Source organism: Embiotoca jacksoni, unplaced genomic scaffold (genome assembly GCF_022577435.1).
Source record: "Embiotoca jacksoni isolate LCO1_2020_lvr unplaced genomic scaffold, fEmbJac1.0.p SCAF_7, whole genome shotgun sequence".
NCBI classification, from domain to species: domain Eukaryota; kingdom Metazoa; phylum Chordata; class Actinopteri; family Embiotocidae; genus Embiotoca; species Embiotoca jacksoni.
Window position 1 is genome coordinate 21,149,425 of NW_027185425.1, and position 14,621 is coordinate 21,164,045.

The 14,621-nt window shown below is 43.9% G+C and overlaps 3 protein-coding genes across 6 annotated transcripts in view; 2 read left to right on the top strand and 1 right to left on the bottom strand.

Annotated features, from left to right (window-relative positions):
- Positions 1-1,157: 1,157 nt before the first annotated feature.
- chtopa (chromatin target of PRMT1a) lies at positions 1,158-6,420 on the bottom strand. The gene is made up of 6 exons (XM_069175874.1): positions 6,186-6,420; positions 4,239-4,329; positions 2,988-3,138; positions 2,388-2,562; positions 2,144-2,305; positions 1,158-1,991 (listed from the first exon to the last, which is right to left on the bottom strand). The coding sequence occupies exons 2-6, from the start codon at positions 4,301-4,303 to the stop codon at positions 1,789-1,791; spliced, it is 756 nt and encodes a 251-aa protein (XP_069031975.1). The 5' UTR covers positions 4,304-4,329; positions 6,186-6,420; the 3' UTR covers positions 1,158-1,788.
- A 22-nt stretch (positions 6,421-6,442) lies between these two features.
- On the top strand, positions 6,443-10,370 carry snapin (SNAP associated protein). The gene is made up of 4 exons (XM_069175875.1): positions 6,443-6,650; positions 7,066-7,112; positions 7,222-7,340; positions 8,800-10,370. Exons 1-4 carry the CDS (start codon positions 6,535-6,537, stop codon positions 8,905-8,907), a joined length of 390 nt encoding a protein of 129 aa, XP_069031976.1. The 5' UTR covers positions 6,443-6,534; the 3' UTR covers positions 8,908-10,370.
- A 449-nt stretch (positions 10,371-10,819) lies between these two features.
- smad10a (SMAD family member 10a) overlaps positions 10,820-14,621 on the top strand; it is a 29,926-nt gene continuing 26,124 nt past the window's right edge. For all 4 annotated transcript variants that reach the window (XM_069176007.1, XM_069176010.1, XM_069176009.1 and 1 more), the window contains exons 1-2: positions 10,820-11,119; positions 13,134-13,209. In XM_069176007.1, coding sequence (XP_069032108.1) covers positions 11,116-11,119; positions 13,134-13,209 — 80 coding nt within the window. In that variant the 5' untranslated portion in view covers positions 10,820-11,115. The remainder of the gene's footprint in view (positions 11,120-13,133; positions 13,210-14,621) is intronic.

Here is a 14,621-nt window from a genome sequence, read left to right on the forward strand (position 1 = left end):
TACAAGTACGTTTACTTTGTAAAAATAAGTACACAAGTAGAAGTATTAAGACGAGTCATCAAAATAACGGATAGAGTTGAAGTAACTTAGTTTACAAAATCCCCAACATGACTTTTACCGTAATATTACTCTAGAAAGACTTTCTATTGCATTCTGTGCTTGATTTTTCCTATATTATATTATGTTAAATTATCAATTGGAAGGAAATGTCAGATAAGGATCTTAAACCATGGCATTGTTTCAGTAGTCAATAAGATTTAAAGAAGTGGCCAAATTCAACTGTAATCTTCCAAGAAAAAAAAGGGATTGTCGTGAGCCACACCAGTGATGTAGTTATCAGCCTCATTCAGCTGCAGAGCGCCACCAGACCAGAGATCAGCAGACCACCAGTCTTCACATAGTGAACATTTCATCTGAATGTTATAAAGTAAAATAAAAATCTAGTCAATCACTAACCAGTCTGCATTTGTGCTGCTCAGTTTGGGATCAAACCAGTCAGTTGAGGAAATGAGGCACCTCAGAGGGTTAGGATTTAAAAAGCCTTTAATATCTCACAGCTGTTTAATATGTAGAGGTTAGTGCAGTTAAAAAAAACCATGCCATTGTTTTTAACTGTGACTCAACAGCCATGGGATATTGAAGCCTTTTTAAATCACAACCCTCTGAAGTGACTCACATTTCTTCAACTCAAATATCTGCTCAAGTCAGAGTAAAACTCAAGTGTTGATGACTTTGTATAAAGTTAAGAATCAAATGAATTATTTGGGTACAAGCAGTCAGTCCTTTCTAGTTTACTTTATATCATGGTGGTAGATAGTCCTTCAAAGTTATAAATTGTAAACTAAACGGAGTCCCGACACCAGTCCAGTTTTAGGTCACACGATCCTCACATAATTCTGGATGTGAACATCTTAATACTTTTAGCTGTTCTCCTCCATGAGCCGACCTTCGATGGTGAAACACCTTCAGGAGTCAGCAGAGTCGGTACATCACTACTGACCTTCAGCCTTTGTCGTCTTTCATCGTCCGCAAATTCAGGATCTAATTTCAGCTCATTTTTGGACTTCACTGTATACGTCACCTTATAATTATCCACTCTGAGACGGACAACTTTTCATCTACGGTCACATTTACAGTAAAACTCATACAACTGACACTACGAGGGAAAATCTTTTCCTCTTTAATTAAAACATATTTAACTTGCTTTGGGGAATACAAATGCTCTGAAGCCTTCGGACTACTACACCTTTTAAATACAAAATGAAAAAAAACTATACTTGGCTTAAAAACTCTGCTTACATTCGTTTGAACAGAGAAAGTTTAGCATTTCAAGTCTTTTCAAGATAAGCCAATGCAGGAGTGAACACAAACACGAAAAATCTATTTAAAAAAAGAAAAGAAAAGAAGTGTAATTGAGAATTGGTTTCAACAGAAGGTTTGCACAACATCACTGACCAGTTTTACATGACAGATAATTGGCCCAAATATAAAAGAAACAAAACAACAAAAGTGTTTTTTTTAGGTCATTAAAAAAAACAAAAAGCTCGTCAGCCAGACGGTCTACAGACGGCAGGTTTGTTAACGCTTTCAAACATCTCTCCACTCACTGTTGTCAGAACTAGCAGGGAGCAGGTCGATGCAGAAGTCAGTGGTGGTCGAAGGACATTCAGGGGACACTTTGGTTTTCAGAGTCCTGAAGTGTCATCACTCATCTAAGTTCTCAGTACATCAACATTACACTGTACATGTGACTTCAGCTAGAAAGTTCTGCAGTGACGCTCCGGTCCTTCACTCCATGCTGTCCGGGTCTGCTTGGGCCATGTAGGCGTCCAGTTCTGCGTCCAAATGTCCCTTGGTCTTTGACATGTAGGCGTCCAACTGGTTGTCCAGCTGTTCCCGGGTAACGGAGGGTCGACCGATGCCTCTGCCCCGCCCACGGCCACGCCCGCCTCGCCCGCTGAACCCGCCGCGCCCACGCAGCCCTCCGCGGCCTGTCCAACAACACGGCAGCAAACGGTCAGCAGCTCCGAGTTTTCTCTTTTCAGAATAATTCAGTTATAGTAAAAAGTACACGCTTTATTTAATACTTTAATTATGTAAAGAATAGAAAATAGGGGAGAGGAAAAAAAGGTTCGCCCCTGACCTCTGGCTACTCCTCCTCGAGCTACTCCTCCTCGAGCTACTCCTCTGGACAGAGCTCCTCCTCTTCCAACAGGTCCTCCGTGATGGCGGCCTCCTCGACGCATCGCCGGACGGCCAGTGGGACCGCGGCCTCGCATTGGACCACCTGGAGTCATTCGCTTCCCTGCGTGACATTAAGGGTTAGGCTTTGTGTCTACTGAGGAGTGGACGGAGCCGAGTCAGACTCGTATTCACGACTGACACACCTCTCAGAGACAGAGCTCCCCTCATCACTCCTCCTCTGGCTCGTCCTCGGAGGCCTCCCCTGGTCATCCCCCGCATCCCTCCTCGGCCTCCGGGAGCTCCTCCACGCATCAGAGCGCCGACAGGCCGGCCCAGCCTGGCCTGGATGTTGCTCTTCCCCAGACGCTGCTTGAGGCTCTGACACAAGTTCATCACGAACGCAGTTACGACAAAGGAGTTCAGCCAAAGCAGCTGGGCAGTTGTGAGTCAGTAATCCTACACGTGGGGTCACAGGAGCTCCGCTAACTACAGCTAACCAGCAAAAAATGCAGCCGGTACACCAGCTTGACTGTGAGGAGCTTTTTCACGGTCTCCAGAGGGTTCGTGAGAGCAGGGACAGACATACAAACACGATTTCATTACCATCAAAGATACGTGTTCAGATGATGTTTTCATATAGAACCAAATCCCTAACGGCAGCATTAGTTGAGACAATCCCGTAGGAGGTGGATTTAACAGACTCCCATCTTGGACATAGAGGCAGTGCTGGTGAGTGTCAGTGTACGTTCACGTCTCTGTGGACACGTCCACTAACACTCAGCCCGGCTGGTCGTTGCCCTCACCTGCTTGTGGTTCAGAGCAGCTTGCACTGAGGGCCGGTTCTCCATCTGCTGGGCCAGCCGGCGATTGCGGGCACTAGCCAAATGCTGCTGTTGCATGGTGGCTCGAATGCTTACCGCAGTGGGTTGCTTGTTCTTCAGCATGTTAGTGAAGCTTTAGAGGTGGGAGGGAAAAAGAGGGAGGAAGTAAAAGAGGGGGACAGGGGATACACAGAGGAGGAGGAGGAAGCAGGGTTCCACATCAACTCATTTCTCATGTTATGGACCGTGTCGGCTCTTTTGTCACAAAAGACTTACGCCCACTTGTTGGCACTTGTTATTTTCTCTCTCAATCATATGACAATTAATCCAGACTTATTTGGACTTAAATTGAGCATGTGTTTTAAACGAGAAGAAGAAGAAAGCAAACAGATCAAGAGAGAAACTCAAGAGAGCAAAAACATACTTGAGGACAGAAGCAGAGAGAGAAGGTTTCAGAAGAAGAGCCACGATGTGCCACTTACAGGCCTCCGGCTGATCGGCTGGGACGTCGTCGCACTGCAGCGGCGGAGGCCCGGGACATGAGGTGCGCTTGGCCACTCAGCCACTTACAGCATGGACCGTGACTTATAGTTACACCACTGAATGAGTGGTGCAGGAGCAGGGAGGGGGGGAGGGGGAGCTCTGTCACGTCCAAGCTTGGACTGAGCACTTGGTCTTTTATAGATTGGAATAGAGAGAAAGACGGAGAGAGAGAACATGAGGATAAAGGAGCACGAGCTTCACTTTCATTGGTTTGAGAGAGAAACGTGTGAGAGGCAGAGACGAGCCCCGTCTCCCTGGTTTGCCTCACGCCTTCCTGGCCCCTTTAAAGGCGTATACTGGACGTATACTGGACGTATACTGTGCTGCGTAAACAACAGGGAGCATGTGTGCCAAGCCATTTGTAGGACAGTGGTCTGGTCCAGCATAGGCTTACCAAGCATGACCACTACCCCCTCCCCTCGTCTCTGTATGTACACTGCTCATACAAGACGTTTGGCCCAGGAAAGCCCTTCCTATCCCACAATGCAATCTGTTTTAACGTGTCAACAAATGTAGACGGGGCCGACAAAGTTGTGTGAGCAGTGCACACACAGGGAACAGTAGGAACAGCATCCATGTTGGTTCCGGTCCCCAACAGTAGCCTCCAGTAGAGAGTATTAGACCCTTCACAAGCCAAGGCTGGCCCCGGCATCAGGTGACTAACTGCTGACAGGGTGCGTGGCGCCTCACCGCTCATTCAGGGACACTTTGGTGGTGCTTTTCAGGACAACTTTTTGGGAGGAGGCTGCACTCATTTTGAAAGACTTTGATTGTAGGTCTCCTGGAAACAGACAGGACAGAAAACAAAACAATGTCGTCAGGTATTCATGAGAGGGGACGTAAGCTGAATGGTATCAGTGTGGACAAATATAACTGCATACAGCATACGAACAAAAAAAACAAAAAGGAGAGGTCACATGTATATGATGTTGTACGACACTGCTGTGCTGTCTGATACCAACTATCTGTTCACAGCAATATGTTGATTTAGGCAAACGAGCACCAAACAAGTAGCCTGGATCCACCAGACTGACACTCACAGCCTGTTTTTTTTTTTTTTTTACAGTGTGAATAGTTTGATAAACCCTGTTGACATGAACACGAACATGAAGGACGAACCAATCGTGGGCCAGTGTTGATTTTTAAGTGTGCTTCCTACATGCTGTAGCAGTAGTAGAGTCTCTGCTCATACGGCGGTCAGTGCCGATTGATTAAAGCTGCTCTAGTAGTTTCTAAATAAACCCGAGGTCTACGTCCAGTCGGACACCACTGTAGCGGGGCCCGACCCGTATATACCGGGTCTGGTAACGCCAGGCTGCCATACAGATGTTACATGAGGCTTCAGTGGGTCAAGCTGTGATATTTCTACATCAGTAGTAAATTAGTGTTTATTTGATTCAGCAGGGTTTGGTAAATTCATTTTTTTATATTATCTCCATTACTGGCAGATTGCAGCATGCGAGACTTTCAGTTCCATAATTAATCCACAATGATTTGCATGACTTTAAATGTATGTAAACATCCTTCCCCAGCCACACCTCCTCCTCATGTCACTATATTATCATGGCATTGAATCCAGGACTTGCATGTTAAAGAAACAGATCACGTTTGACTGGTCAAACCAGACCTCTGTTGCTGTTTCTTTTACATTAAAATTATACTAAATACTTTCACACTCAACCGGTGGAGAAAGTTTCCCTGAGAAAGGAATACCCTGCACAGGAGGAGAGGAGAGGAGGAGAGGAAGAAGAGAGGGAGAGGAGGAGGAGAGGAAGAGAGGGAAAAGAGAGGAAGAAGAGAGGGAGAGGAAGAAGAGAGGGAGAGGAGGAAGAAGAGAGGGAGAGGAGGAGGAGAGGAAGAGCAGGAGGAGAGGAAGAAGAGAGGGAGAGCAGGAGGAGAGGAAGAAGAGAGGAGAGGAGGAGGAGAGGAAGAGCAGGAGGAGAGGAAGAAGAGAGGGAGAGCAGGAGGAGAGGAAGAAGAGAGGAGAGGAGGAGGAGAGGAAGAAGAGAGGAGAGGAGGAGGAGAGGAAGAGAGGGAAAAGAGAGGGAGAGGAGGAGGAGAGGAAGAGCAGGAGGAGAGGAAGAAGAGAGGGAGAGCAGGAGGAGAGGAAGAAGAGAGGAGAGGAGGAGGAGAGGAAGAAGAGAGGAGAGGAGGAGGAGAGGAAGAGAGGGAAAAGAGAGGGAGAGCAGGAGGAAGAGAGGGAGAGGAGGAGAGGAAGAAAAGAGGGAGAGGAGGAGGAGAGGAAGAAGAGAGGGAGAGGAGAGGAGAGTGTTTTCGGTCGTCGGAGTGAGACACGGTAAAAGCCTCCATGTTGTTTCTTGTTTATAGGTCGCAGGTTTTTACTCTCTTCTCAATCAGAGCAGAAAAGTATGAATGTTTAACCTCTAACCTGCCAGATATCAAGGCAGACACAGACGGACTAGCCTTTTCCTTCACATTTGATAAAAACGTGTACTTTCGTTTCCAGATCCCCGAGCAGGTTGCGGGTCACCGGGAGTTATTATTCTCTTGTGGAGCGAATATTTAGTTTAACACGACTTCCATTCGCAATTGAATTTGTCGCATTTAATTGCACATATGTTTAAGACGTTTAACAAGAGTTCAAATGTGTAATAATGTTCAGCAGTTCTTACTTACAGTGGATATTGTTTCGGTGGAGAAAAGCCTGTCAGCCCGCTAGCGTTAGCTTTAGCAGCTAGTTCCAGCACGGTGTGTCCGTCCTTGTATTCTTCTGTTTAAACGGAGGTTAACATGAGTTAACTTGCTAAATAAGAGCTATTAAAAAAAAAAACAACGACAACTCTAAAGAAAACTTCGGCTGAAGTAAATAGTTTTTCAAATGTTCGTGACACGGTGCTCTCGACACGTCCACCTAAAATGGAGCTGCTGGCTGAAGTGACTCCTGACGAAGAAAATGGAGATCTTCTCGTGACGCGGACTCACTGGTTCGTCACTTCCTGTCTGGCTGTGTTGACGGCTGATTAAAATGGCTGCAGTGGCTTTAGTCGAGGCTTCTTCAGGTAAGGACGCTGTCGCCGAGGGGCTGCTCGACCTCCTGAGACCAGCCATCCAGCAGCTCGATTTGCATGTGCACTCAGTCAGGTAAATTACATTTGTCATTGGATCCTTAATAAACGTCAATAAACTCATCTGCGCGAACTAATTCATCTTTGGGAATCCCCTGAGTCTCTCGTGACTTCCCTGATTCCGACCTGTGTATGGTTTTGTTAATAACCGAAAATAAAATTGCTCTAAATACGAAACTCGTCTAAAATTTTCTTCAGTGTTTAGTTTTCAACGTGTTTTAAATATTGTCATGTCACTTCCCATCATGTGATGTTTTGTTTGAACCCGCAACACCTTCATCATTTGATGAGTGTTGTTTGTTTCAGGGAATCTGCTCGGTTTTAAATGAAGCTGCATCGTTGTACTGCATCTAAACTGATTTATTGTGCTACATTCTTTATTTGGTATTATTTATTTCCCTGGATGAATGAAATCATTTTATTCCTTGCAGAGAAAGCCAGGTAGAATTACGAGAACATATTGACAATCTGGCCACAGGTAATGGCCTGCTTTTACATTTTAAAAAAATATATATTTTAACACGTTTTTAATATTACATTTACGAAGTAGCTCCACTAAATAACATTTGTGATTTTATCTTGTGCAGAGTTATGCAGGATAAACGAACATCAGAAGGTGGCTCTGGACCTGGACCCTTATGTAAAGAAGCTGCTGAATGCAAGACGTAGAGTCGTGCTGGTAAACAACATCCTGCAGAACGCTCAGGTCAGTGTGGGGCTTCTTCTGGAGGTCCAAACCTTTGTCTCTCCTGTCAAGTGAGAGTAAATAAACGGGGACCTTAGCAGTCTCCAGAGCTTTACAGTGTTTCCTGTTCACACCTGCTTACAGACCAATGACATCAGAGCTGCCCTTCAAGGTGCTCACCAGCCACGGGAAGCAACTCAGGGTTCATTTTATTGCCCAAGGACACTCCAGCCACCTTTTTAAAAAAAAAAAAAAACGCTGTTGACACATAGTTTTGTCATAGGGTCCCCCTACTATACCGCTGTAAAAAGTTAAAGGGGCAACAGTAGGGGTTGTTGCTTTTTGTGCCACAACGCCCATGAAATTTATTGTTTCACTCAGAAATTGATCCATTGGGTCTGAAATCATTTGATAAGTCTAGAAGAGCTGCACAGTTGAATTACATTATTCACATTCAAGTTCGCATAGGGCTAAACTGTAGGTTAGCTGCCTCAGCTGGTTCCGGATTCTGGTGCTCTGCTCAGTGTTCAGGGATGTCTCACCACACACCACATTTAGAAAACTCTGAATACTATGACATGCAAAGAGGTTTATCTGATGGTGGTAGGCATATTCAGCATTGTGCTAACTCATTAGGCAAGAAAAAAAAAAATCCTTAACTCAGAAAAAAAAAAATCACTTTGGTGTACACGGTGGGTGGTTGCAGCGGTGGTGGAGTGTTGGCTGGGTTCGGTGCCTGCTGATTGGTTAAAACGAAGCCAAGGTTTACACCCAGTAGGATGGAATGACTGTGATATGATTCCCTGTGGAGCATATTGAGACCAGATATTCATGCAGTGAAGTTGACTCTTGTTCCCACCGGGCTACCTGTTTTCATCAGCACTCCAGATCTTTTTAACAACTTCAACTTGTTGTTTTGTGGTTTCCCGGTAGCCGACCCACTCTACACTATGTGCTCAACAGCAGACAGACGACATCAGAGAGTAGAGAATGAACATAGTGAAGAAACGTAGCAAATATAAAGTCAGATATTTGCCTCAGGGGATTAACGGGGAGTTAAAAGGAGAATGCTGGGCTTACAGGGGGACACAAACAACACCTCAAATGGTTGCCTTTCTTGTTCTACTGCCCTCTGGTGGCTAAAGATTCAGTTCATGCACCTTTAAATATTCCAGCTAACGCTGCCTCCACTACTATACCAGTGTTATCACTATTTCTGCTGTCACCTCAACTACTTTTATTTTACAGTAATAATTGTGTTACTCCATTTCTGACTGCTACTACTGTAGCATGTATGGTTCTTATTCTTCCCACTGACATGACTTTTTACTACAAATACTCTAGTACCATTATTAATACCAATATTATATGACTGCCACCGCAAGTACCACTCTGCCTCTACAACTTCTGCTATAACTACTAGTATTACTATCAATGTTATTCGACAAATAACAACTTAACCTTATTATTCGGTCCCCAGGAACGTCTGAGGCGACTCAACCACAATGTGGCCAAGGAGACTGCGCGGAGAAAGACCATGCTGGAGGCATCAGGAGTGTTCACCTCCCGCTCTCCCAGCAAACCCTGAGCCTCCTGCTGCAGCGCTGCACAGCCAATACTGTGAGCTGTCCTCACCAGGAGGGACATGTCAGCACGGGAAACTGCAACACCAAGAGGACATGTCTTCCTTTGAAATGTACTTATGTTTGTTAAATGACTTGCTGATGTCCTACACTGCTTTTGTCGTGATACAAGCCCAAGCTGTTACCTGCTTCTCATCAAGCAGCTTTAAATAGGTTTATTCTTATCATCTGGGGAAGAAAAACAGAATCAGATTGATATAATCACTAGATTATACATTATGGCGTATGATGAAGAGGTAGAGGTGTTTTGTACTCAGAGGAACAGTTATTTCGTATTTCACACACTGATTCTACAGGTAAAATAAATACTTCTATCCAGGAGCAAAATATTATAAAGGATTGCCCTGGTAACAACATGCAGGATAGAAGGAGATCTTCTGGACAGGTCTCTGCTGCTGGAGAACTCTTCTAAGGGCACAGAGGACCTAGTCTTAGAAATGGAAATCAGTCCTCACGCCTTCTGCTCTCTGGCCTGCGAGAGCAAATGTGATCTGAATGACTCTCGATGACTTCAGAAAATTTAAAGACTCTTATTTCCATATTAAAAAGTGCAGATATGTTCAACTTCAGCTGTGAATGCTTGTGATTTTCCGATTTAAAAGAAAATATTCACAACATGATAATGAATGTTTATAAAGTATATGTAACATATTGTCTTCTATTGCTCATTTCCTAACATGCGGATGTTTTCATTAAAAGTTTCACTCCATAATAGGAAGGTTTTCCCCTGACAATTACTGTTGATAATTTACCTGTTTTTTAGTTCCTTATAAGCAACACGGTCCAAAAAGGCAATCGGATCATTGACGGAGTAGAAAGTGATCATCCCAGCGGGAGCCTGAATGTGCTCATCAATTTCCATGACAATGTTGAGTAATTGGGAAATTAGATTCTCTGTCTTGTATTGTGTGCTTGCCAGTAGACAAACTGTATATTTTCCCAGGTTGAGCTCACGCTGTGAACCCAGATATTTTTTAGTTTACTGCAGTTTAGCAATTTGTTTTAAGTGTACTACTGGACCAATCTATTTTGCCTGTTTTGTTACCAAATTTGAGTTTATTTTCTCTGCATTATTAGGTAATACAGATCTGTTAGATAAAGATATAGCATCTGGCCATTGTATTATGAGAGCTACCTTGTCTTCACAGTTCTGGTAACCAACATATTTTCTGTGTAGTCTTTCTGAAAGGTAGTCATGGTCCAAACTGTTTCAAAATAATATTTACTGACAGTTTTACACCCATCCAGCATACAGTCCTGTGCACTCAGGCTGAGTCCCCCCAATCATATCATTTGATAAAAACAATCCTGGTTGATTTCTAAAACGTATTAATTTAATTTTGTTACTGAATACATGTGGCCCTCCCTTCATGCTCCTCCAAATAAAATTCACACATGAACTACCCCACTGTGGCCTACTTGTAAATTGTCTACGTTTGAACTACATATGCATTAAATCTTTCCATTATCACTACTTGAAGATCACAGCTGAAAAAAATGGTAAACAAAAGATAAGGTAATAGTTTTGTTGTTAACTTTGACCATAAAAGAGTGGAGTTGTGTGTGTGTGTGTGTGTGTGTGTGTGTGTGTGTGTATGTGTGGGGTAATCTCAGCGGCGCCCATAGACTGTATATAAAAAAAAAAGTGGCGGCGCCACTTTAAAAAAACAGTCTCGCGGGCCTGTCAATCTCGACGAGCAAGACAGACTCGGGCTAGCGGTCTTGCCGTGAGAACTGCTGCCTCATTGGTCGAGAGCGGCAGTCTCTGTGAGACCTGACCGCCTATTGGCTGCAGTATGTCGAGACACAGACACGCACGACGTCCCCCCCCCAATTGTTATTGTGGTGTGCGCGAGAGGAACTGGCAAGATGCACGAGGTGGCAGTGAGCTGATAAAAGGATAAAATAACTGAGAAACACCGAGCTAGCGTATTACACCGTGTGAGAAATAAACATAGCTCCTTCCACTACAGGAATTCACAGAAAATTCCCCCTGTGAGCACAGAGCCACACAGGTCCGATACAAAGGGCTATAAACACACAGCAGCTCCGGTCAGCACACAACACGGAGCGCTATCTGAGTGCCACTCTTGAGGCAATTGTCGGATAGCATAGCGATCTTTCTGTCCAAGTTGTCCTCTCCAGCCCGGCTGATGTGTAAGTAGAAATCATTTATATCGATCGTCGTTTCTCCTTCTCGGCCAGTATCGCCACCAGCCCACCAGTGTGTAAGAATAGGACGGGCAGGCAGTCAGATTAGCCTGCTAAATTGTTGCTTACTGTAACCTGCTTTTGTCCACAACAATTGCTGCTCTCCTTCTTGTCTCCGTGTCTCCGTGTCTCCGTGTCGCTGCTCACACTGACCGATGTCTGCTCCGTCTGCCGGGCTCTTCACGCCTTTTGGCTTTCTATCGGTTAAACTTGAAGTGGACGTGGATTTCATGCCTCATCTGTATTTATCTGTTATATATCAGCTGTGTCTCAAACATGTTGAGACAGCGGACTTGGTGACGCATGTTAATAGACACGGGATGTCATTGAAGGGGACGTGGATGGCCTGAAAGGGCTCCTCCGGCTTTAGGAGGCACACACATGACGGCTCATCTGGTTCGGCTTTCCTGACACATCGATGCAAGTTTTCATGTGATGCCCTCCGGGTTTCACATTGTTGTAGAGGTTGGGGCCTGTACCACGGACAATGTGTTTGAGAGGAGACATGGAATAATGGTGTGTGTGTGTGTGTGTGTGTGTGTGTGTGGGGGGGGGGGGGGGGTAGGATGTGCAGCAAACACTGTCTACATATCATGCTGAAATAAAAGGTTATGTAGTGGGACATGATTCACTGGTTGCAAATGCAAATTTGAGTTTTGAAACAACTCAGAGAAAAACGAGAAGTTCAAATATGCAGCATGTTACACATCAGGCTGTGGTCTACAAAGGGGCCATGTAAATTGGCACATGTATTCACACACTGAATACAAATGATGATTATTTTTTTATTATCAATTCAACTCATTCAATCTATCTTCTCAGTTAGTAATTTAGCCTTTAAAAAGTCATACATGACTATTTGTTTCAGTTCTGGTAACGTTACAATTTAAAATATCACAAAAAACTGCTGCTTCATTTTAATTTGACAGATTATACCCTCCAACTGTTTACAAATGAGTTCAAATTAGCTCCACCTGTAGTTGCTACAACATTAAAGGAAAGCTGGTGTACATGAGGTGCTGTTCGTTTCCAGGCAGCTACTTTCTGTGTTTACATGGAGTTTGACACAGACAAGTGTTTCAAACAATTTGTGTAGAATTATCTGGAAATCTGTGAAAGTCTTGTGCTACTTGCCCCAATACACGTTGTTTGCGCGAGTATTTGTTTCATAAATCTGTACAACAGAGGTGACAAATGCAAAGTTAACTTTAAAGACTTATGTGGAATATGCTTTTGCAATAAGCTTGGACGTCTTCTTTAAAACTACTTAAATGTAAAGGCATCTGAAATAATGATTCAGTCATCCAATACCAATCAGATACAAATCTTATATTGGCCAGAATATATTGCTGATATTACTAATTTACATTTACTTAAAGGAACAGCCCACCAGTTTTACATGTTAAGTTTACTTTTACTACTCAAGCCTGTTTTATTATGTTTTTATTATGTGGATGTTTTTAATGATGTTTTAATTTAGCTTTTTTTCTGACGGTGTTATGTTGTTTTATCAGATTATGTGTTGTCCTGTGGTTGATGCTCTTGTGCAAAGCAGATTCCCTCCAGAGGTATCACATGTTTTCATTCATTCATTCTGGATGGCCTTTACACATCCTGAGTGATGCCATCAACATTATGTTTGTTTGTGCTGGATGGTCTAACGAAAATGTTAATCACTTGATTGCTGCTGGAGCTTGACCTGCACTACAGACAGTGATGTGATGTGAGCGCATCTCTGCCTCCTCTGCACAGATTTGGACCCTTCTGTCTTTTAAATCTGTGTCTGCAGTACTCACATGGCAGACCTGTACTTACAATGCAGCTTTACTGCGGTATTACAACTTTCACCGTTGTAAAGCATTTAAATACTTTGTGTACCACTTGATAGTTTCCAACAACTGTTGGATTTACACATTGAGCTCTCATCCACTAACTCCTGGTCTCTTTGTTCTCTGGACAGGGAACGACTCAGACCTGGGCCATCATGATGCCAGTGAACTTTCTGGTCACTCATTGGCTGACCAACTTAATACCAGGTAAGGAGGACAGCAGGATGTGTATAGAAGCAATACCAAGTGTTTGGGCTCTTACCTACTGCAGTACCTTCAAATGAAGAAGATTCATACAAACACAGCTAATAAGCCCTGTAGTTTATGCACTTCTCAACTGTGTTGACTGCAAAATTTAGATTTAAAGTCTGTGTGACTTTTCATTTTAAAATTGGAGGAGAATATGCAGTCTCTGCTGCTCTGACCAAGAAAGCCCCGGCTGACCGAGCTGCTGTAAAATATAGTTGGAGCTGGTTTTCTACCAGCCTTTGCTTATTTTGGGGCTTATTTGTGCTGGGCTAAATGAATAATAGCCAATTGTAGACTGCGTATTAAAAAAATGGCCGTAGCCTCCAGGTGTGAAACATCAAACCAATGCGGAAGTGACTTAAAGTGCAATACCAATAGCTTCTGTCTCCACAGACTTCCTGTCAGCTTCTCTCATGAAAGACTACAAGGCAAACTCCTTCTGATCAGTCCTCTGGTAGTCCATCTGAAAATAATTTAATAATTCCTTAGATATTGGGCCTCAAAAAGTGGTATATTTAGGGGCGTGGCTTGTTTGATTGACATGCCTGCGGTGCAGTCAGGTTTCTGCTGTAGGTGGGGGGTCAACGTGCTCCCCCCCCCAGCTCGTCCAAATATGGGCTCTTCTGGCTCCTAAAAAAAGCCAAGATGGTGACGGACTAAATGCCAAACTCAAATCTTCAAAAATGATATTTTACAAACCGGTGGGTGATGTCACAGTGGAGCGCCACTAGCTACCACACAGGAACACCCCAATGGCATCTAAAATCGGATATATCCTCATTTGTTGTTCAGTTTACTGTTTAAAATCATGATCTGTATATAAAAGTGTACTCTGCACACTGAATATGTAAAAGTACATTTCAGATTTGAAACTAAATTCAAAGGAGAAAAATATTGAAGTTGGGAGAGTCATGTATGTCACGCTGTGATTGGTTTGCTTCCCTGTCACCTATGACAACTGGCCTCATCGTTTGAGGGCCACGGGTGTATTGCGACTACGTACTGTATATACTGACTGTGTGAGTGAGTGAGCACTTCACCTTTGCCAAGTTAATCCATCCACCTGACAGGTGTGGCACATGAATATGTTGTTTAAACACAGATGCACATCGGTCTGGTCACAATAAACGGCCTCTCTAAAATGTGCAGTTTTATCACGTAACACAAAGCCACAGATGTCACAAGTGTCGAGAGCGTGTCCAGGTGGCATGTTGATTGCAGGAATGTCCACTACAACTTTTTCCCGTGAATTGAACGTTCATCACTACCATAAGCTGTAGATCCCAGCAGCCTCACGCCCACAGACCATGTGTAGCCACACCAGCCCAGGACCGCCACATCCACTGGCTCCACCGCTGAGATGGTCTGAG